General features: G+C 48.9%; 2 protein-coding genes across 3 annotated transcripts in view; one reads left to right on the top strand and one right to left on the bottom strand.

Annotated features, from left to right (window-relative positions):
* The window catches only part of spred1 (sprouty related EVH1 domain containing 1), a 78,415-nt gene that overhangs the window by 2,292 nt on the left and 53,949 nt on the right, over window positions 1-22,174 (top strand). The window lies entirely within an intron of this gene.
* Window positions 20,297-22,109, bottom strand: LOC306975622 (uncharacterized protein). Of its 2 annotated transcripts, none has more exons than XM_079573230.1 (5): window positions 21,989-22,109; window positions 21,680-21,851; window positions 21,467-21,615; window positions 21,214-21,398; window positions 20,297-20,333 (listed from the first exon to the last, which is right to left on the bottom strand). In XM_079573230.1, exons 1-4 carry the CDS (start codon window positions 22,080-22,082, stop codon window positions 21,223-21,225), a joined length of 591 nt encoding a protein of 196 aa, XP_079429356.1. In that variant the 5' UTR covers window positions 22,083-22,109; the 3' UTR covers window positions 20,297-20,333; window positions 21,214-21,222. The 2 variants fall into 2 exon arrangements, with proteins under 2 accessions (XP_079429356.1, XP_079429357.1); XM_079573231.1 differs by lacking the exon at window positions 20,297-20,333 and adding an exon at window positions 20,705-20,842 and having other exon boundaries at window positions 21,222-21,398.

Genomic DNA, 22,174 nt, shown 5'->3' with positions numbered 1-22,174 from the left:
GGCTCGGGTCGGTTCTTCAGGCTCTGACTGAGAGAGAGGCTCGGGTCGGTTCTTCAGGGCTCAGGCTGAGAGAGAGGCTCGGGTCGGTTCTTCAGGGCTCAGGCTGAGAGAGAGGCTCGGGTCGGTTCTTCAGGCTCTGACTGAGAGAGAGGCTCGGGTCGGTTCTTCAGGCTCTGACTGAGAGAGAGGCTCGGGTCGGTTCTTCAGGCTCTGGCTGAGAGAGAGGCTCGGGTCGGTTCTTCAGGCTCTGACTGAGAGAGAGGCTCGGGTCGGTTCTTCAGGCTCTGGGCGAGAGAGAGGCTCGGGTCGGTTCTTCAGGGCTCTGACTGAGAGAGAGGCTCGGGTCGGTTCTTCAGGGCTCTGGCTCAGAGAGAGAGGCTCGGGTCGGTTCTTCAGGGCTCTGACTGAGAGAGAGGCTCGGGTCGGTTCTTCAGGCTCTGGGCGAGAGAGAGGCTCGGGTCGGTTCTTCAGGCTCTGGCCGAGAGAGAGGCTCGGGTCGGTTCTTCAGGGCTCAGGCCGAGAGAGAGGCTCGGGTCGGTTCTTCAGGCTCTGGCTGAGAGAGAGGCTCGGGTCGGTTCTTCAGGCTCTGGCTGAGAGAGAGGCTCGGGTCGGTTCTTCAGGCTCTGGGCGAGAGAGAGGCTCGGGTCGGTTCTTCAGGCTCTGACTGAGAGAGAGGCTCGGGTCGGTTCTTCAGGCTCTGGGCGAGAGAGAGGCTCGGGTCGGTTCTTCAGGCTCTGACTGAGAGAGAGGCTCGGGTCGGTTCTTCAGGCTCTGGCTGAGAGAGAGGCTCGGGTCGGTTCTTCAGGCTCTGGCTGAGAGAGAGGCTCGGGTCGGTTCTTCAGGGCTCAGGCTCAGAGAGAGGCTCGGGTCGGTTCTTCAGGGCTCTGGCTGAGAGAGAGGCTCGGGTCGGTTCTTCAGGGCTCTGGCTGAGAGAGAGGCTCGGGTCGGTTCTTCAGGGCTCAGGCCGAGAGAGAGGCTCGGGTCGGTTCTTCAGGCTCTGGCTGAGAGAGAGGCTCGGGTCGGTTCTTCAGGCTCTGACTGAGAGAGAGGCTCGGGTCGGTTCTTCAGGCTCTGGCTGAGAGAGAGGCTCGGGTCGGTTCTTCAGGCTCTGACTGAGAGAGAGGCTCGGGTCGGTTCTTCAGGCTCTGGGCGAGAGAGAGGCTCGGGTCGGTTCTTCAGGGCTCTGACTGAGAGAGAGGCTCGGGTCGGTTCTTCAGGGCTCTGACTGAGAGAGAGGCTCGGGTCGGTTCTTCAGGCTCTGGGCGAGAGAGAGGCTCGGGTCGGTTCTTCAGGGCTCTGACTGAGAGAGAGGCTCGGGTCGGTTCTTCAGGGCTCAGGCTGAGAGAGAGGCTCGGGTCGGTTCTTCAGGGCTCTGGCTGAGAGAGAGGCTCGGGTCGGTTCTTCAGGGCTCTGGCTGAGAGAGAGGCTCGGGTCGGTTCTTCAGGCTCTGACTGAGAGAGAGGCTCGGGTCAGTTCTTCAGGCTCTGACTGAGAGAGAGGCTCGGGTCGGTTCTTCAGGGCTCAGGCTGAGAGAGAGGCTCGGGTCGGTTCTTCAGGGCTCTGGCTGAGAGAGAGGCTCGGGTCGGTTCTTCAGGGCTCTGGCTGAGAGAGAGGCTCGGGTCGGTTCTTCAGGGCTCTGGCTGAGAGAGAGGCTCGGGTCGGTTCTTCAGGCTCAGGCCGAGAGACAGGCTCGGGTCGGTTCTTCAGGCTCTGGCTGAGAGAGAGAGGCTCGGGTCGGTTCTTCAGGCTCTGGCTGAGAGAGAGACTCGGGTCGGTTCTTCAGGGCTCTGGCTGAGAGAGAGGCTCGGGTCGGTTCTTCAGGCTCTGGCTGAGAGAGAGGCTCGGGTCGGTTCTTCAGGCTCTGGCTGAGAGAGAGGCTCGGGTCGGTTCTTCAGGGCTCAGGCTGAGAGAGAGGCTCGGGTCGGTTCTTCAGGGCTCAGGCTGAGAGAGAGGCTCGGGTCGGTTCTTCAGGGCTCTGGCCGAGAGAGAGGCTCGGGTCAGTTCTTCAGGCTCTGGCTGAGAGAGAGGCTCGGGTCAGTTCTTCAGGCTCTGGCTGAGAGAGAGGCTCGGGTCGGTTCTTCAGGCTCTGGCCGAGAGAGAGGCTCGGGTCGGTTCTTCAGGCTCTGGCTGAGAGAGAGGCTCGGGTCGGTTCTTCAGGCTCTGGCCGAGAGAGAGGCTCGGGTCGGTTCTTCAGGCTCTGGCTGAGAGAGAGGCTCGGGTCGGTTCTTCAGGGCTCTGACTGAGAGAGAGGCTCGGGTCGGTTCTTCAGGCTCTGGCCGAGAGAGAGACTCGGGTCGGTTCTTCAGGCTCTGGCTGAGAGAGAGACTCGGGTCGGTTCTTCAGACTCTGGCTGAGAGAGAGGCTCGAGTCGGTTCTTCAGACTCTGGCTGAGAGAGAGGCTCGGGTCGGTTCTTCAGGCTCTGGCTGAGAGAGAGGCTCGGGTCGGTTCTTCAGGCTCTGGCTGAGAGAGAGGCTCGGGTCGGTTCTTCAGGCTCAGGCTGAGAGAGAGGCTCGAGTCGGTTCTTCAGGCTCTGGCTGAGAGAGAGGCTCGAGTCGGTTCTTCAGACTCTGGCTGAGAGAGAGGCTCGGGTCGGTTCTTCAGGCTCTGGCTGAGAGAGAGGCTCGGGTCGGTTCTTCAGGCTCTGGCTGAGAGAGAGGCTCGGGTCGGTTCTTCAGGCTCTGGCTGAGAGAGAGGCTCGGGTCGGTTCTTCAGGCTCTGACTGAGAGAGAGGCTCGGGTCGGTTCTTCAGGCTCTGGCTGAGAGAGAGGCTCGGGTCGGTTCTTCAGGCTCTGACTGAGAGAGAGGCTCGAGTCGGTTCTTCAGGCTCTGACCGAGAGAGAGGCTCGGGTCGGTTCTTCAGGCTCTGGCTGAGAGAGAGGCTCGGGTCGGTTCTTCAGGCTCTGACCGAGAGAGAGGCTCGGGTCGGTTCTTCAGCCTCTGGCTGAGAGAGAGGCTCGAGTCGGTTCTTCAGGCTCTGACTGAGAGAGAGGCTCGGGTCGGTTCTTCAGGGCTCTGGCTGAGAGAGAGGCTCGGGTCGGTTCTTCAGGGCTCTGACCGAGAGAGAGGCTCGGGTCGGTTCTTCAGGCTCTGGCTGAGAGAGAGGCTCGGGTCGGTTCTTCAGGCTCTGGCTGAGAGAGAGGCTCGGGTCGGTTCTTCAGGCTCTGACTGAGAGAGAGGCTCGGGTCGGTTCTTCAGGCTCAGGCCGAGAGAGAGGCTCGGGTCGGTTCTTCAGGGCTCAGGCCGAGAGAGAGAGGCTCGGGTCGGTTCTTCAGGGCTCTGGCTGAGAGAGAGGCTCGGGTCGGTTCTTCAGGGCTCTGACCGAGAGAGAGGCTCGGGTCGGTTCTTCAGGGCTCTGGCTGAGAGAGAGGCTCGGGTCGGTTCTTCAGGCTCAGGCCGAGAGAGAGAGGCTCGGGTCGGTTCTTCAGGGCTCAGGCCGAGAGAGAGGCTTGGGTCGGTTCTTCAGGGCTCAGGCTGAGAGAGAGGCTCGGGTCGGTTCTTCAGGCTCTGGCTGAGAGAGAGGCTCGGGTCGGTTCTTCAGGGCTCTGGCTGAGAGAGAGGCTCGGGTCGGTTCTTCAGGCTCAGGCCGAGAGAGAGGCTCGGGTCGGTTCTTCAGGCTCTGGCTGAGAGAGAGGCTCGGGTCGGTTCTTCAGGGCTCTGACTGAGAGAGAGGCTCGGGTCGGTTCTTCAGGCTCAGGCCGAGAGAGAGGCTCGGGTCGGTTCTTCAGGCTCTGGCTGAGAGAGAGGCTCGGGTCGGTTCTTCAGGCTCTGGCCGAGAGAGAGGCTCGGGTCGGTTCTTCAGGCTCTGACTGAGAGAGAGGCTCGGGTCGGTTCTTCAGGCTCTGGCTGAGAGAGAGGCTCGGGTCGGTTCTTCAGGCTCTGGCTGAGAGAGAGGCTCGGGTCGGTTGTTCAGGCTCAGGCCGAGAGAGAGGCTCGGGTCGGTTCTTCAGGGCTCTGACTGAGAGAGAGGCTCGGGTCGGTTCTTCAGGCTCTGGCCGAGAGAGAGGCTCGGGTCAGTTCTTCAGGCTCTGGCTGAGAGAGAGGCTCGGGTCGGTTCTTCAGACTCTGACCGAGAGAGAGGCTCGGGTCGGTTCTTCAGGCTCTGGCTGAGAGAGAGGCTCGGGTCGGTTGTTCAGGGCTCTGGCTGAGAGAGAGGCTCGGGTCGGTTCTTCAGGCTCTGGCTGAGAGAGAGGCTCGGGTCGGTTCTTCAGGCTCAGGCTGAGAGAGAGGCTCGGGTCGGTTCTTCAGGGCTCTGACTGAGAGAGAGGCTCGGGTCGGTTCTTCAGGCTCTGACTGAGAGAGAGGCTCGGGTCGGTTCTTCAGGCTCTGGCTGAGAGAGAGGCTCGGGTCGGTTCTTCAGGCTCTGGCTGAGAGAGAGGCTCGAGTCGGTTCTTCAGGCTCTGGCCGAGAGAGAGGCTCGGGTCGGTTCTTCAGGCTCTGACTGAGAGAGAGGCTCGGGTCGGTTCTTCAGGCTCTGGCTGAGAGAGAGGCTCGAGTCGGTTCTTCAGGCTCTGGCCGAGAGAGAGGCTCGGGTCGGTTCTTCAGGCTCAGGCTGAGAGAGAGGCTCGAGTCGGTTCTTCAGGCTCTGACCGAGAGAGAGGCTCGAGTCGGTTCTTCAGGGCTCTGGCTGAGAGAGAGGCTCGGGTCGGTTCTTCAGGGCTCTGACCGAGAGAGAGGCTCGGGTCGGTTCTTCAGGGCTCTGACTGAGAGAGAGGCTCGGGTCGGTTCTTCAGGGCTCAGGCTGAGAGAGAGGCTCGGGTCGGTTCTTCAGGCTCTGGCTGAGAGAGAGGCTCGGGTCGGTTCTTCAGGCTCAGGCTGAGAGAGAGGCTCGGGTCGGTTCTTCAGGCTCTGGCTGAGAGAGAGGCTCGGGTCGGTTCTTCAGGCTCTGGCTGAGAGAGAGGCTCGGGTCGGTTCTTCAGGGCTCAGGCTGAGAGAGAGGCTCGGGTCGGTTCTTCAGGCTCAGGCCGAGAGAGAGGCTCGGGTCGGTTCTTCAGGGCTCTGACTGAGAGAGAGGCTCGGGTCGGTTCTTCAGGCTCAGGCCGAGAGAGAGGCTCGGGTCGGTTCTTCAGGGCTCTGACTGAGAGAGAGGCTCGGGTCGGTTCTTCAGGCTCAGGCCGAGAGAGAGGCTCGGGTCGGTTCTTCAGGCTCTGGCTGAGAGAGAGGCTCGGGTCGGTTCTTCAGGCTCAGGCCGAGAGAGAGGCTCGGGTCGGTTCTTCAGGCTCTGACTGAGAGAGAGGCTCGGGTCGGTTCTTCAGGCTCTGGCTGAGAGAGAGGCTCGGGTCGGTTCTTCAGGCTCTGGCTGAGAGAGAGGCTCGGGTCGGTTGTTCAGGGCTCTGACTGAGAGAGAGGCTCGGGTCGGTTCTTCAGGCTCTGGCTGAGAGAGAGGCTCGGGTCGGTTCTTCAGGCTCTGGCTGAGAGAGAGGCTCGGGTCGGTTGTTCAGGGCTCTGACTGAGAGAGAGGCTCGGGTCGGTTCTTCAGGCTCTGGCTGAGAGAGAGACTCGGGTCGGTTCTTCAGGCTCTGACTGAGAGAGAGGCTCGGGTCGGTTCTTCAGGGCTCTGACCGAGAGAGAGGCTCGGGTCGGTTCTTCAGGCTCTGGCTGAGAGAGAGGCTCGGGTCGGTTCTTCAGGCTCTGACTGAGAGAGAGGCTCGGGTCGGTTCTTCAGGCTCTGGCTGAGAGAGAGGCTCGGGTCGGTTCTTCAGGCTCTGGCTGAGAGAGAGGCTCGGGTCGGTTGTTCAGGGCTCTGACTGAGAGAGAGGCTCGGGTCGGTTCTTCAGGCTCTGGCTGAGAGAGAGGCTCGGGTCGGTTGTTCAGGGCTCTGACTGAGAGAGAGGCTCGGGTCGGTTCTTCAGGCTCTGGCTGAGAGAGAGGCTCGGGTCGGTTCTTCAGGCTCTGGCTGAGAGAGAGGCTCGGGTCGGTTGTTCAGGGCTCTGACTGAGAGAGAGGCTCGGGTCGGTTCTTCAGGCTCTGGCTGAGAGAGAGGCTCGGGTCGGTTCTTCAGGCTCTGGCTGAGAGAGAGGCTCGGGTCGGTTGTTCAGGGCTCTGACTGAGAGAGAGGCTCGGGTCGGTTCTTCAGGCTCTGGCTGAGAGAGAGGCTCGGGTCGGTTCTTCAGGCTCTGGCTGAGAGAGAGGCTCGGGTCGGTTCTTCAGGCTCTGGCTGAGAGAGAGGCTCGGGTCGGTTCTTCAGGCTCTGGTCGAGAGAGAGGCTCGGGTCGGTTCTTCAGGCTCTGGCTGAGAGAGAGACTCGGGTCGGTTCTTCAGGCTCTGACTGAGAGAGAGGCTCGGGTCGGTTCTTCAGGGCTCTGACCGAGAGAGAGGCTCGGGTCGGTTCTTCAGGCTCGGGTCGGTTCTTCAGGCTCGGGTCGGTTCTTCAGGCTCTGGCTGAGAGAGAGGCTCGGGTCGGTTCTTCAGGCTCAGGCCGAGAGAGAGGCTCGGGTCGGTTCTTCAGGCTCTGGCTGAGAGAGAGGCTCGGGTCGGTTCTTCAGGCTCAGGCCGAGAGAGAGGCTCGGGTCGGTTCTTCAGGCTCTGGCTGAGAGAGAGGCTCGGGTCGGTTCTTCAGGCTCTGGCTGAGAGAGAGGCTCGGGTCGGTTGTTCAGGGCTCTGACTGAGAGAGAGGCTCGGGTCGGTTCTTCAGGCTCTGGCTGAGAGAGAGGCTCGGGTCGGTTCTTCAGGCTCTGGCTGAGAGAGAGGCTCGGGTCGGTTGTTCAGGGCTCTGACTGAGAGAGAGGCTCGGGTCGGTTCTTCAGGCTCTGGCTGAGAGAGAGGCTCGGGTCGGTTGTTCAGGGCTCTGACTGAGAGAGAGGCTCGGGTCGGTTCTTCAGGCTCTGGCTGAGAGAGAGGCTCGGGTCGGTTCTTCAGGCTCTGGCTGAGAGAGAGGCTCGGGTCGGTTGTTCAGGGCTCTGACTGAGAGAGAGGCTCGGGTCGGTTCTTCAGGCTCTGGCTGAGAGAGAGACTCGGGTCGGTTCTTCAGGCTCTGACTGAGAGAGAGGCTCGGGTCGGTTCTTCAGGGCTCTGACCGAGAGAGAGGCTCGGGTCGGTTCTTCAGGCTCTGGCTGAGAGAGAGGCTCGGGTCGGTTCTTCAGGCTCTGACTGAGAGAGAGGCTCGGGTCGGTTCTTCAGGCTCTGACTGAGAGAGAGGCTCGGGTCGGTTCTTCAGGCTCTGGCTGAGAGAGAGGCTCGGGTCGGTTCTTCAGGCTCTGGCTGAGAGAGAGGCTCGGGTCGGTTCTTCAGGCTCTGGCTGAGAGAGAGGCTCGGGTCGGTTGTTCAGGGCTCTGACTGAGAGAGAGGCTCGGGTCGGTTCTTCAGGCTCTGGCTGAGAGAGAGGCTCGGGTCGGTTCTTCAGGCTCTGGCTGAGAGAGAGGCTCGGGTCGGTTGTTCAGGGCTCTGACTGAGAGAGAGGCTCGGGTCGGTTCTTCAGGCTCTGGCTGAGAGAGAGACTCGGGTCGGTTCTTCAGGCTCTGACTGAGAGAGAGGCTCGGGTCGGTTCTTCAGGGCTCTGACCGAGAGAGAGGCTCGGGTCGGTTCTTCAGGCTCGGGTCGGTTCTTCAGGCTCGGGTCGGTTCTCCGCTACACGATGATGGCTGCAGCTAAGATGGCGAGGCAGGCTAAACATTGTTGCTATGATTCTGCCACCTCGCTGCCGGGTGTATGATTCATACAAATGAAGAACAATGAAGGCGTATCAAATCTGTTATCCCCCCCCCCCCCCACACACAGCTAACCTAAGTGTGCGTTTTCGCCACGTAAAAGAGAAATAAACAGAAACACAGATTGATTGTTAAAGTTCTTGTGACGTAGTGGACTAAAGCATGTTTGCAGTGCTAAAGCAGACTTCATGGGAATCACTGAGTGATAATATTATTGTTTCTCCAATACAATGTGACATTGTACTGTGAGATAAGTCATTAAAAGATAAGTGGCTCTGCATTACTCGGCCTGAATGCTTTCTGGAAAACTATTTAGATGTGGCGTTTCCGTACAGAGAGGTCTAAACTAAAATATTATTGTGAAAATTTTATTTATAAGACAAGACACTTTATAGTTCACATAGAACATATTACCAAAAATAATTGCAGCTTTTTGGTTTGGCCCATTGCAAATATTAACATTGCACGTGGAGACAGTGCTTTAGCATTTGAATATGTTAAAACCCTAACACCTGTTTTGTATTGGGGTGTAAGATCTGCCTTTTCAGGGCCTCTAGGCTAAATCTCCAAATGGCTCTCTGTGTTTACTTGATATTTTGATGCTTCTGAATCTTCCGCAGTCAGCTGTAGAGGCAAGTTTTGTAAATGTTTATTTTTAGAACAGACATTTCTTCTCTCTCTCATTATGAATCAGTGTTTTGGTAGTATTTGTCATGATATTTTAGTGGAAAGTGGGATGTGAAGCATGTTACATGATTGGGTTCTTGAGTCTATGAATCGTCCTGACCTACACTGACATGGTGAGGTGATCTTTTCTCTCATGATATTTCATGTTTTCCTTGTCTATTCCTTGGATAATGAAAAGCGTGTCTGGTGGTATTTTGTCTAAATTGGTGGGAAAAAGTCTTGGACAAGTCTCTATCTTGTCTGCAGACCGATATGGGTGGCTCGGAGGCTTTTATTTGTGTTGTCTTTTATTGTGTCAGAATGTTGCATTTTTAAAAACTAAGATTCCCTCTACAATGCGGGTGTTGGGCAGTTTCAAGAGCATTAACATTTTATAAAGTCTTTGCTGGTAGACTGATACAAGAATGACGTGCATTTTCAAATATGTTTGTAGGGGTCTGAAGTACCAAAAACTCAGCTTAAGCAATGTCTTTCACAATAACAACCACAAAGTAGGAAATAACATCATCGGGTCATATCTCTGAGAGTGAGAATAACTATCATTTCCAGTAAACTTTGCTGTGTCATTCTTTATGTGTGCAAGGCATGGTCGAAGGGCTTCCTCTGTCCTGTACTAGTCTGTTTTGTTTCATTTTTAGTTTTGTTCATGTGTTAGTGCTGTTAGTGTGCATTTTGACGGTTCATTTTTGTTTCAGTTTTAGTGACGACTTGGCTTACTTCTTAAGTTTTGTTCTCATTCAAATTGACCAATTGACCAAAACAACATGGATGTCCACTAACTATGCCACCGTGAGGACTATATTGCAATGTTCTGAACCTCCAAAATACCTCCGACTCAATTGTTCAGTTACCTTATGTTCTGCTTCCTAAAGCAGTACATAAGGAAGTACATGTCTCGTTTTGACACTTAACAAACAGACAAAGCATGTTGCACTAATATCTTTATCTCAGTATATTCAAGACAAGACAAGATATGTTTTTTCTCTTATTGTACCGCCCCATACCTAACTTTTCAAACACAGAAGTTGACCTGGAAGTCATGGTTGTACAACAGCCAGCTGCTTGAAGCCGTATTGGAACATGCACGCAGCAAAGATTGGCTGATTGTTTTGCGATTCCTGCAGTGCTGCGCTATTGTCCGCTGCCAGTCAGGTGATCGAGCACCATTTCTCTTTCCTCCATCCCTCCTTCCTATCCGGATGATTGATTTGACAGCGCACCATTTCATCTGCCAATGTGGGTGTTTCGATCTTATCAGCTGTAGGTCTGCGCTGCTCTCTCGTTGCTTTTAGCTGGCCCTTCCAAATAACATTCCTCACCCCCCCTCCCCGGCCGTGCAACCCCCATGCAGCGTGTCCTGACAAAAGCGAGACCTCAGCTGTTATGGGCCTAAGCTTTATGGCCGGGGTAATTGCCTACATCCTGCGGACCTCATGTTAAGCGAAATCATTTCCTGGACTTTTTATAGATGGTTTTATTTCAGAGGTTGTTGGACAAGACCTCTCTGGAATTTGAAATTTTACTGGCAGCATTAGTTGTAGCCACTCAAGCCCATGCTGAACTGAACAAAGTTTTCAGTTTTGCTTCTGTTTTCTTTTAGGGAAGTGTCCCCCGGTGGCTACAGTGGTTTTCAGACACTATTGAAATGTGTTGCTAGCTATTTTCAGATGGTTCTGCTCATTATGTTTGTGTGTTTGAAAGTTTGTTCCATTCCCATGGCCAGGACACTTCCCTTTCATAATTTGAATTTCCTATTGAACATTGTGACCTGCTTGGTGTTATGTGACTTAAAGGATATGTATCATGCTATTTTAGCCATTCCAAAGTAAATAGAAGTATTTTCTGGGGATATTTTTCCAACCCGGAAGACAAAACGCTTGGATTCAGTTAACTCCGCCCCCTCTCTCCCCTCATACAACTTTAGCAGTAGTAGAAATATAAATACCACAGCAGTTGCTTCACGATGCAGTTATAAAGAGTTGACATATGTGCAACACAGCTTTGTAAATGGCTAACGCACACAAGCTAACATGCGTAACAGGTGTTTACATTATGGGACTCACGTTGGTTAGAAAAGTTAATCCATTTTGGTTCTGGCCAAGATTCACCAAACATCCATCAGGAGACAGTCACAGAAAAACACTATTTTAGCTGATAGTCTAAATAGAATTATATAGAAATAGAAATCCCAACTTCTGGCGAGTGGCCTCTTCTTTAGGAAGGTTGAATAAAGTCCTGTCCACGTAGCCAAACGTGTCATCATCGTTAGGTAAGATAAAAGAACAGGAGTGTCCAGAGTAGGTTAGAAAGAGCTCCTTCTTCACAGCTTTCAGTGCAAACATAACATCAGTTCAGATGCTCAGGGGGTGCGTTTATTTTCTCTGCCGGGGCAGAGAAAACAATTGTTTTTAAATCTTTCTTACAATAGAAATAAGGATTCAAGGAAATAGCATAACAACATGGCGAAAAGCGGCAAAAAGTCGATGTTGCATGATGTAGGACCTTTAAGTGGTTATGCAAAATGCTGCCCCACAATTGGCTGGAAGACTTGACGATTAAAATGCCCCATGATGATAACTGAAATGGCACAACCCTAGCTGGATTTGTTCTATTTGCGTTAAACAAAATATTGTCTCTCAAGTTAGACCAAGTCTCCTAGAACAGTCTGGAACAACTTTATCCTTTTCAGTGTCGATCATGGGTCACCTCGAAGATGTCTTAAAAGTGTTAACAATAGGACAAGAATGTTACTTCTCTCACGCAGTTTTGAATACTCCTGTTCACTTTGGCTGATTCTCTCATGTTGAAACATTCTGATCAGTATTTCCTGTACGTTATTACATCATAGTCTCTCAATAATAACCATCTTCTTACATATACATTATTTTACACTTTTAAAACTGACATTCCAATGGAGTTGCCCCAAGAATGTTTTTAAGCCTCAATAATGCATGTTATGTCCACTTTTAGTACAACGTTGGACATCGTTTAAAGCCAAGCCTGCTCCCTCTTCTTTGTACATCTTGATGGACATTGTTATCTTTATTTCTTTTTTTTCTCTGATGATCACAGAGCCTCTGTGCAGTCCTTTTCGCGTCCAGCTTGTGATCCGTGGATATTGTTTGGGGGCACTCTCCGTGCAGTCGCCTGAAGACGGGTCCTTGTTGTGAGCTCTTGGCTGCAGCTGGCCAGAAGATGGTTGGTCTCCTCGGAGGCCCGCACACATGAAAGGCCGCAGATGTAAAATCCCCAACCCTGTGTCTTTGATTGAGTTCCTTTGAAAGCAGGAAAGAGGGTTCAGGCCTGTGCATCTGTGCGGTTCCACTGTGCGTGTCTGTGAATGATAGGCTTGGATCTCACACCAAGAAAAGGAAGAGAAGGGAAAAAATGTGAATGGCCGTTTAGCTCCGCTGCGTTCAATGAGATTTGATGAATGGCCGCGTGATAAAATAAAAGTATCAAGGGTTTTAAGTTATAGCCTTTGTTTGAAATGGTCTAAATGCAGAATGGAATTTTATTATGTTTTGGAGAGACAGGCTACTCTTTGACCAAGCTATATATTACGTTTCTTTTTATGTCTTTTTTCCTTCGCATTATTCATTATCTAGTATCCCTCACCTTTTCAGAGCTGAGGTGCTACTCTGTTACTGTTACTGTATTAAAGGGTTGGGTTAGTTTGTTTCTTTTACTTGGGGCACAATGGCAGTACGAGCTCATGCTACTCTGGCTGTCTGGCATTTTATATCAAACAGATTCTTCCAGGGGAAAAAAACACCCTTGGGAAATTGCCTGTGGCCTTTGCATGTCTTGATTTGGATTGAAGTGCATTTGTGCTATTCGCCTGCTAACTTTTGATCACTTTTAGCCTCGTCTTGTTGCTATATTTAGCCCTTGGAACGGGCCTTTATTGGTCTCTGAAAGCGTTTGAGGTTTCATTTAAGTCCGCTTTACAACACGATGTTTAGAGCATTGTTTGGTACACCACTGCGGCTGCATGCTGCGCTGGTTAGTTGGACCCGGTTTTGGTGGTTTCTCCAACGCAGTAGATGTCCTTAATGCTTTCTCCCCCTAGCTAGATGACTCCTACCCCTTGTTCTCTGACTTTTCTTTTTTATAGCTCTCTCGGGAGTATTATAACATCAAAGCCAGCTAGGGACGCCACAAGGAGCGAGAAATCTGTGGCAAGGTTTTAATTTTCCAAATGCTTGTGTGGTTTCACTTACGATCATTTCGGTATGCTGTCTTGATTGATGTATGGGAATAGATTTTTGGCACTTGACGCAAATGGGATTGATTTGATTTGTAGCCTTGATGCTTTTGGGGGTTCAGAATGACATGTGATCACATGATGTTGGACTTAGTAGAAGTATTTCAAGTATGTCCTCAAAGTCTTTCTCTGTGAAGAAAAATCTTGTATCATTTGGATCTAGTGATATCATTTTCAAAAACTAGACATACGACACAATGATGGTCATCATGTCGAGCTTTAATTTATTTTATTCTCCATTTTCTATGAAAGTTATATATATAGTATAGTCCTGATATCAAGTTTGAATGAAGCACCCTTTCTCTAGACAGTGGACGTCTTGAGGCGTTCAAAGCCCCACTGATGGCCTTCCCCTTCATTACACTACATGGCTAGTCCGGCTAATGCTGGTTACTTGTGGTCTGGTTATCTTTGCGAAATGTATTGCGACTTGTACCTGATATCTAGGGATGGGAACCATTAAACGATACTCGTATGGTATTGAGAAAAAGTTTAGGCCATGACCTGTGGAGTCCCCCAGGGGTCAATCTTGGGACCCCTCTTATTCAACTTGTACATGCTTCCATTGGGTCAGCTAATAAACAGCAACAATGTGTCGTACCACAACTATGCAGATGACACTCAAATCTACGTGCCACTGACGGCTGGTGAACATGGGCCTGTAGATGTTCTCTGTCACTGCATCCAACAGATCAGTTTGTGGATGCTAAACAACTTTCTCCAACTAAATGCAGACAAAACTGAGATCATTGTTTTTGGCCCACAGGCACAAAGACAACGTGTTATCAGTCACCTTGAGTCTCTCTCTCTAAAACCAAAAAATCAGGTTAGAAATCTAGGAGTAATCATGGACTCAGACCTGAACTTAAACAGCCACATCAAAGCAATAACATCAGCAGCTTTTTACCATCTGAAAAACATGGCTAAGATCAGAGGAATAGTGTCAAAACCAGACTTAGAGAGACTTATCCATGTGTTTGTCTCCAGCAGGTAAGACGACTGTAACGGCTGCTCACTGTCAGAGCTGCAGAACATCCAGAACGCTGCTGCTCGAGTCCTGACAAGAACCAGGAAATACGACCATATTAGTCCAGTGCTCCGGTCTCTGCACTGGCTTCCTGTCACTCAGAGAATAGACTTTAAAACAGCTCTGCTTGTTACAAGTCTTTTCATGGTTTAGCACCAAAGTCCATCTCTGACATGTTACAGCCATATGAACCATCTCGGGCCCTGAGAACTTCAGGGAGGGGTCTCCTGGTGGTTCCAGAGTCAATAATAAACATGGTGAGGCTGCGTTTCAGTTTCATGCAGCTAAAATCTGGAACAGTCTTCATGAGGATGTGAGACAGGCCTCAACTCTGACAATGTTCAAATCCAGGCTGAAAACAGTTCTTTTTACCGATGCATATGACTGAAAGTATTTTATCTGCACTCTCGCCTTTTACTGTAATTGATTAATTTTATGTTGATGTTTTTTATTGATTCTATTTGTTTTCTTGTATTTATGCAACTGTGAAGCACTTTGAATTGCCTTGTGTATGAATTGTGCCCTACAAATAAACTTGCCTTGCCTTGCCTAGGTACTACCAGTACTGAAAAAATGAACGTAGAAAACAGGTACCGAAAAAAATCTTGTACCTTTAGATCCAAGTTTTGATGCTGTTGGCATGGACAGAATTAAAGGAAGGGACTTGGTGGTTTCAGCTCAAGTAAATGATTTCCCCCATGTTTTTTCCTCTAATTCTTGCTCAGTTTTTAATTCTAATATTTTCAATTTTTTCCAATGTTTCCACTTTATTTATTTTTTTAACCAAATTTTTCCTTCTGTTTGTTACAATCTATCCCAATTCTCCCCAAATGATCCCCATGTTTCACACTTTTCTTGACATTGGAGATGAGCCTGATATTGTAAACTTGCAGGTCTTCCACACATTCTAGCTCTGTTTTCTGGTTCTAGATGACAAATATTTTAGCATAGGTATTGTAAAAAGTATCTTTTGGATCTGTGGCCGCACGGTGGCACAGCGGTTAGTGTCCCATCCCCACCAGGGATGGGGCCTTTCTCTGTGGAGTTTGCATTTGTTTGTTCTCTCCGGGTACTCCGGGTTTCCCCTACCTCTAAAAACATGTACAATAAGCCAGGATGAATGAGAGTGTGTTTGAGAGTGCACATGGGGGACGACGGATGGAACCGTCCCATGTATGTGCATTAACATGCTCTGTCCCGACCAAATAAACCAATAAACCAATAAATAAAGTATTGTTAAAGTACTAGTATCCAGCCACAGATATCTGATCTCTTGTCTGAACAAAAGGGACCTGCATGCGCCGGAGAGGAGACGACGTCACGAGCACCGCACTGGGTTCACGGAAATAGTAAACATGGATTGAAACGAGGCATGACATATCGAGAACTGTTAAAGTTCTTGTGCGAAGTCAAAGGAGGCGTTGAATACAAAATCGGTTTAAGAAGGAAGAGGGACAGTTTGCGCTCTCTTATTACACAGACTTTATCTAACTCCTATTGATTTACTTCTATCCATATTTTAAGTGCATTTTAAATGTAAAATATCGATTTCTAAACAGTAAAAAACTGAACATTGAAAACACAAATGCATTTCAGATCAGTATTTAAGTCGACTAGTGTGATCTTGTCAGTGCTTCACTCTAAAAATAAACTTTATCAACCTTAACTGGACATATAATTAGGGCTAGAACTAATAGAGAAGTGATCAAACCGTTTCCAGAAATAAACCCAGTCAGATTAGCGTGGTTCCTGCAGATGAAGCCACCGCAGAGATCAGGCTGCGACAGGCTTCCGTCGTTCGTCAGAAGCTTGGTTGGGGAATCATGAATGGTCAGTTAATTTGGTCTTCATACTGAGCCCGTGCTATAACTGCTGAGAATGTGGTGGCGGTGGTGATGCTGAAGTGTAAAAAACAAGCTCTCCTCTCCCCTGACTCAGTCTCTCGCTAAGCCCAATGTTCTTGTGAGGGAGGTGAGTCACCAGCCGGCCCGAGGTGCGGAGCAGCCGGGGTAGATTTCTCTTTCACTTCTCTTTCTGAAGCAGCTAATGGAGCACATTCGAGTCTCGTTTGGCCATTGTCCTCTTTTGTTTGGCTTTCATTAGCAGCCGTCAGACGTGGAAAACGCCTTGCTGGCCTCGTGTGACATCATTTTGTTGCGCGGCGTCCATGTTAGGTCACGTTACAGTTTGTTTTGGGTTCCGTCTGTGCCCTTCAGCTTGCCACCGGTTATTTAGGGGACCTGAACCGTGGCTAATTGGCTAGCCAGTTTGCAGCGCAGAGATTAGACGCACTGCTGGAATCAACGGCCGAGGCCCAAAACGCATGTTATTTATTTCTTCAATGAGGCGTGAGAACAGTGACGGGAGTGAAGGGAGCTGCACGCTTTCAGGCCGCGTTGGTGTTGCTCCAAATACCTCCATTGGAGCAAGACTGTGGCTGTGTTTTATGTTCCAATGTCATTTCCTTTCGTATTTTTAATAAGCATTATTCAACTTCACAGTCTACACTTGAACTGATTGATTTAGACAGTACTATTTGGCCCTGGGTTTGTAATAAATATTGTATCGTTTTGTGGGTTGTGCATTGTAGAAGAAAGCCTAATGTTCTTGACCTCTGTGATGAGTTGACCGTCCTAGTTACTGATGGCGTGGGGAGTATCGTGGTTGGTAATATGACTTTAATATTGTTGAAATCAAGGCAGCAAAGTAATGACGGTAATGCAAATGTGGGAAAATAGGGCTCAGGGCTAAGTAAACATAGCAGTTTGACTTTTCTGCTTCTTCTAGACAAAGTTTGTTGGATTGGTGTTGTTACAAGCCTATTATGGGGCCCACTCAGATTTCCTTGTCATTTCCTCAGTGATCGGTTTACTTTCTGAAGATTATATGTGCAATCGGATTTGGGGGTAAGAAGCTTGTGTCTATGTTGCCACTGATATTTGAATATGTTTTTCTTGTTGACCAGTCAAAGTGACCTAGTGGAGCCTGACTAGGCTTGACAGCCTTCCTCCGGTTCAGACCCTGAGCACTGCGATGGGGAGGAAGAGGAGGAGCACAGGGGGACTTTTCTCCTCTTTTCTAATGCTAATGAAAGGAGAAATGGTTCGCAGCTTTTAGCTTGCAGAGTGTGTCTCCCCTGCAGCATGCTCTGCTGCCTGGACATTGTGGGAGGACAAAACTCCCAGCTCGGGATCCAATAACGTGAAATTTCAGCAGAGAAGCTGCCATTGTGTGGTGAGAGCAGCCGAGGAGGGGCGGTGGAGGAGAGGGAGGGTGACTTGGCGAACACCCAGGGCTCAGGCCACATCCTTTCTCTCTCTCTGCTGCTCGGCTCCCCCTGTGTGCCCCTGCTCCCGCCCTGCGCCCTTTGGGGTGGGAAGCCTCTCTGAGATGGAGCAGAGCACACACAAACGGACACTTTGTCCACTGAGGAAATGCTTGTCCCAGGATCTCCCTTCACCACCTCACACTGAAGCAGAGCCTAGGCCAGGCCTGCTGCACGCGCTCCTTGTCACGCTCCCCTTTACTGGCTGTAGACTGGATACACTTTCTTAGTATGTACCAAACCAGTTTATCTTTCTTGTAATATAGTGCCCCAAAGAGTTAGCTGTAGACGCAGTCTGCTGTCAGATCCGGAGTATGAACTGTCACAGTAACTGTAAATGAACCTTGCACTGGCTGTAGCTGTGTGAGGGAGATTGGGTATGAAGAGTAAATATTCCCCAGTCCTGTTGAGTCTTCAGTTGGTGTTTTCAGATCCGTCATGCTATCCGTCGGCTCTGCTGTGGCACAAATGCAGAAATAAAGCCATGACTACAGCTTGTAGTTTGGCTGAGTGCGGTACATGCCAGTATGGTGTGATAGGATAGCACACTTTGAACCCTCATAACAACTCTCTTCAGTTGGCTTTGTCTCACGTGCTCAGTGTTCATAGTGCAGATCTGCTGCTTGATCTCACTGACAGTGAAATACCAGCCTTACGTACTGATCCTGGTGGTTCTTTGGCCCTTTGTGTTGTTGACAAAAGTCTTCTTAAACGTCTATCACCTTGTTCCCATCTACACCCCCCCACGACTGGCCGTCCCTCTGTCTCCCTCCGCTGCCTTTCGCTCGGAAATGAAGTCAGTCATCCAGCAGAATAAGTTGGAATAATTTGAAAAAGGGGGAGGGGGGGGAAGTCTCCTTTTCTGTATGCCCCCCCTCCCACTCAGGCCCTGGCCAGCTGATCCGCTTCCGCTCGCGATTGTGTGTCCAGTGGACTGTGTGCTCCCAGCGAGGGGCGTGGGGGGCCCAGCCTTTTGTCTACCCGCGGCTCTCACAGCTTTGTGCATGTGTGCGCACTCCATAATGCCGGACCGCTCACTGCTTCGGGATTGGGAAAGAGGAAAAGGCTTCCCAAATGTCAGGGAAAACACAACCAGGATCAGGTGGACACAGGATTGAGGATTCAGTTGAGTTTGTATAATATGGTCTTGTTGTATGATAATCTGTCTTCAGTCTGGTCTCGTGATCAATGAAGGTGTGTGTGGCGTGATAATGCTCTGGTCAGTGGCTACAGAGATCCAGCAATTTGTTTTTTCATCAAACTCAAAACAGACTATTGAAAAGCAGGTCAAAAACAAGGTTACTATGGGTCTAAACTCGGGGTGTAACAGTACATTCAAACAGGTCTCTTTAAATAGAAATGATTTAAAGGGTATCTAACCCCCCCTTCCAGAGGCTCAGTCTGAGAGTGTCAGATTTGAAAATCTCAACAGAAAAGGGGCGTTGCCTGGAGGACTAAGGGGCACGCGGGAGGGGTGAGGGGTGGGAGGGGTTTCGGGGTCTGATTGACAGGCCTGAGTCATTTGACTAACGATACACTCGCAACGCTCCTCGTAAACAAAGTTCGAGCACAGCGAGCTAACTTATTTAGCAACATGGTGAGACAGCTCTACAGCTCTCTTTACACAGGACAGGCATCGTGGCAGACAGCGGCCTTGTACCCGAGACTGCTCTGAGGCGCGGGGTTATTTTATTAGTGATTCCGCTGTCATTTGCAAAGCTAACGGCTTAGCATTGAGCTAGATCGATGTTAGCATCGCAGCTAAGGGACCAAACGTAACTGTCCTGGCTGCTTTCAGAATATACCGATCTATTTTAGATGTAGACTTTCACTGTGGTCTACATAGGCATTGCAGATGTATCTCAGTGTCCCAAGCAGAGAATGTGTGAGGTATAGAGACTTGATTATATGTATTACAAAGCTTTATTTTATTTATCTCACAGCAAAGTGCACAAAACATGTCACATAAAAAAAAAAATATTGTGCAAGAACACTGTCCTAGAAATAGTTTTCGGTTGGTCATTGAAGATAAAGCAGATAAATCATCCATGTTTATCTAAAGGCTTAACTAAGGGTCTGTAACATTAGGCTCTTGGGTCCACAGAGTCATTTCTATTATTACTACATTTAGTGAATTACAGGTTTAACCAATGTAACACACGCACTGAACTACCACGACAATATCAATCAATCAATAATGACAGTTTATATTTAATTTGAGGATCAAGCTGCATGTGGTACTCTATTCACTTAGTCTACCTAGATGTGTGCAATAAACAAATTGAACAAATAAAATTTAAATTAATACTTGCCATACAATATCGAACTTGACTGTTTAATACTTAATTTATGGAATCAGAACTAGAACACACTGAACTGAATTTTTAAATGTGGCTCGATCATCCATCAAACTTTGATACGCCTTTTAGATTGATATAATTACAGTTTTGAGGGGAAAAGGCATTAAAAACATAGCAGTAAAGCTGAATTCTTGCATCCACAGTTGAGCTACAGGATGGCTTAAATTAACCAAGTAGCAGTAGCTCATGTACAGTATGCTGCATGCATGCATACATGCAGGTCTTCTCAATGCACGGGAGACAAAGTTGATTCTTATGGCTATACAGTTGTTGGGTTGCAGGTTAGTGTTCTAAAGGCCTATAATGTTATATAGAGGTACAATTATTTCATTTTTGAGGAAATGTTTGGTCTTGTATAAGAAAGATAATGGACCCAGTGACTGAAATTAGTGATCATTTTTGTAATTCATACATTTATTTTTTTGGCTGCAACTTGTGAAAGTGTAATGCAGTTAATATGAAAAACTGGCTCCTGCCTCCCCACTGGGGAGTGTGACATCACATTATAGAACCTGCAATCCAGCAATACCAACTAAAATAATTACACATGCACCATTAAATTTTCAGCTTCTAGAGACAAAGTAGTGCTGGTTCTACCTCACCAAACCATCCTGTGAAATATCTGACAGAAACAGCTAAAGGCTTCATTTTGTTCTTGGATTGCTGATCAGTGTCTACAATTAAATCTTGCATGGAACATTGATTTCATCTACTATGTTGTCCAGTGGCATGTCAGCTTATAGAATTCTTCATATTGCAATGTTTACTCCCATCGTTCTATATGTGGTTGGCGACTGTCCTTGTCCAATGTGCCTCCATTTCCAGAAACATTCTTTCTTTGCCCGATAGAGAGGTCGTCTGAAAATGTGAATTGAAATGCTATAAAAAAATTAAAAAAACACACAAAGACATAAATTACTTTAAAAGGGAAGTCTGTCATCAATATACTGATCAAATGCATCACCGTATGATCCGATACATACAGTGGACATGAAGAATGGTTTGCATGCATTTTCTCCACCTCTTTCTCCACCTCTGACTCTGCATGGACAAGAAAAGTCTGTTACAACTCAGCATACATTTTTGCGTGCAAGATGTGTTAGCATCATTCTAATTTACATTTAAAATATAGTCCTCAATAAGGCAAAAAACTGTTTTCAATGAGAAGAAATATAAACCACTTGGGGAAATAGTAATATAAACAAAATGATAGGTGTCAACAAATGCATTTATTGGTCAACACTAAAAACGATTCTCCCACTTAGTGGTGTAAAATACAATACTCCTATGCTACATTTGTTAGAATTTTAATGCGAGTTGAGCAATATTGTGATGTGCTCACCTACAGGTACTTATGACAGTTCAAATGAGTGGCCAATCCTGTCTTGCACACACCTCAAGCTGGAAAATCCAGAAAACCACTCATACACGGGCTTTTTTCATCCACTGGACTTTGGTTCATGGTTAGCCACTGCTGTCAGGCAACACAGTCTGCATTCTGAAAAGATTTTGTTCCATACTGCCAGGCCAGTCTGAAAATATAATAATGCATATTCCACAGTCAATCCATAATCATCTGAGAATTCTAATGGTAACTGGTGCATTATTTCCCTGTAATCGCACAGTTTGTCTGAAAATCATCTTCTATATCACTCTACTGCAGCAATTTCCACAGTAATGATTAAAAATTAAGCTACTATTGTTGTGGAAGTCGCTTTAGATAAATCATCTGAAAAAACTGACTCTGCGTTGTGCATTAAACCTGTGTAATACACAGCTTCTTGTTGTTTAATCCTTACTTATTCTACATTTGCTAAACTAGCACTATAGTCTAGCATTATAAACTAGCTATGTAATCTACGTAATATATTTGCCACACAAAATTATCAAGCCAAAACTTAACATGCTCACCTTATGTCCTCTTGAAAAATCTGGACCTGTGCCTGCTCACAGCCTCCTGCTTGTCTGGCCTCTCATACTGGGCACAGAGTGGTTCAGGCACAGGTACTTTGTCTGTGTGCTCCTGGTATGGGAGAGGATCCTCAACCACACTTTCAAACAGCAGGGCCATTAGTTGGTCAATGTAGACTGTAAACAAAGCACAAAACATTTGTCTTTGTAAAAGCATTGGTTGTGTTGTTTTTAATGTGACATACCTGAGGTAGCTCTGGTCTTCAAGGCTCGCACGGTGTAGTCGCCACGTTTGTACTTTGGGTACACTATCGCATACCGCAGTACACCTTCAAGTGTTGTAGCATGTGACCTTGTAGCATTTTCATTGTAGTGCAGGGCAGCAATTTGCAACCTACAACATTTTTAGGTACAGATTCACACAACATTTTTTTTTTTTAAATGTATGTATGTATTACCTTGCTAACATTCCTCTGAAGGAGAAGCCTGCACTTTTGGGGGAGAACCTAATTATCAGGCTGTGGAAGGCCTCAAGGGTTGACGTGTGGTACACCGGGCTGATTTTCTCCACATCCTTCACAAAGCGTGGAGCCAACACAATGTCACTGAGCCTCTCACATGCTGCTGTGCCTACAGAGTAAATTACCATGACATAATTGTAAAGCAATTTTTGTTTCGAATGACAATGCCAACCTTACATTTTTGAAATGTACATAAAATACAATGAGTAAAGGGCCAGTATTACTGATAACAAATGCAAAACTTACTTGGTTTGAGCCACACTCTTGACCCTTCCCCAACCAGAGGCCCGTGTAGGCACCGAGGGAACAGGGCATTGTCGTGCGTGTGCACATTCTGCATGTGGTTGGCCACAGACGTCCACTTAGCGACAGCCTCTTGTCCCGAGGTGGAAGTCGAAGCTGCCCAATAGAGGTGATTTACCACGCTTTTTC

This window comes from Gobius niger (genome assembly GCF_951799975.1).
Source record: "Gobius niger genome assembly, chromosome: 16".
Lineage (NCBI taxonomy): Eukaryota > Metazoa > Chordata > Actinopteri > Gobiiformes > Gobiidae > Gobius > Gobius niger.
Note: the sequence above shows the minus strand (reverse complement) of the source record. Positions and strands in the feature narration are given on the sequence as shown.

Bases quoted from the DNA above. Each gene is read 5' to 3' on its own strand.
- LOC306975622 (XM_079573230.1), bottom strand. From the start codon at position 22,082: ATGCAGAATGTGCACACGCACGACAATGCCCTGTTCCCTCGGTGCCTA. The intron at 21,616-21,679 runs GTAATACATACA...AAAATGTTGTAG, and splicing joins TTCAGAGGAATGTTAGCAAG to GTTGCAAATTGCTGCCCTGC. The intron at 21,399-21,466 runs GTATGTCACATT...CTTTGTTTACAG, and splicing joins GAAGACCAGAGCTACCTCAG to TCTACATTGACCAACTAATG.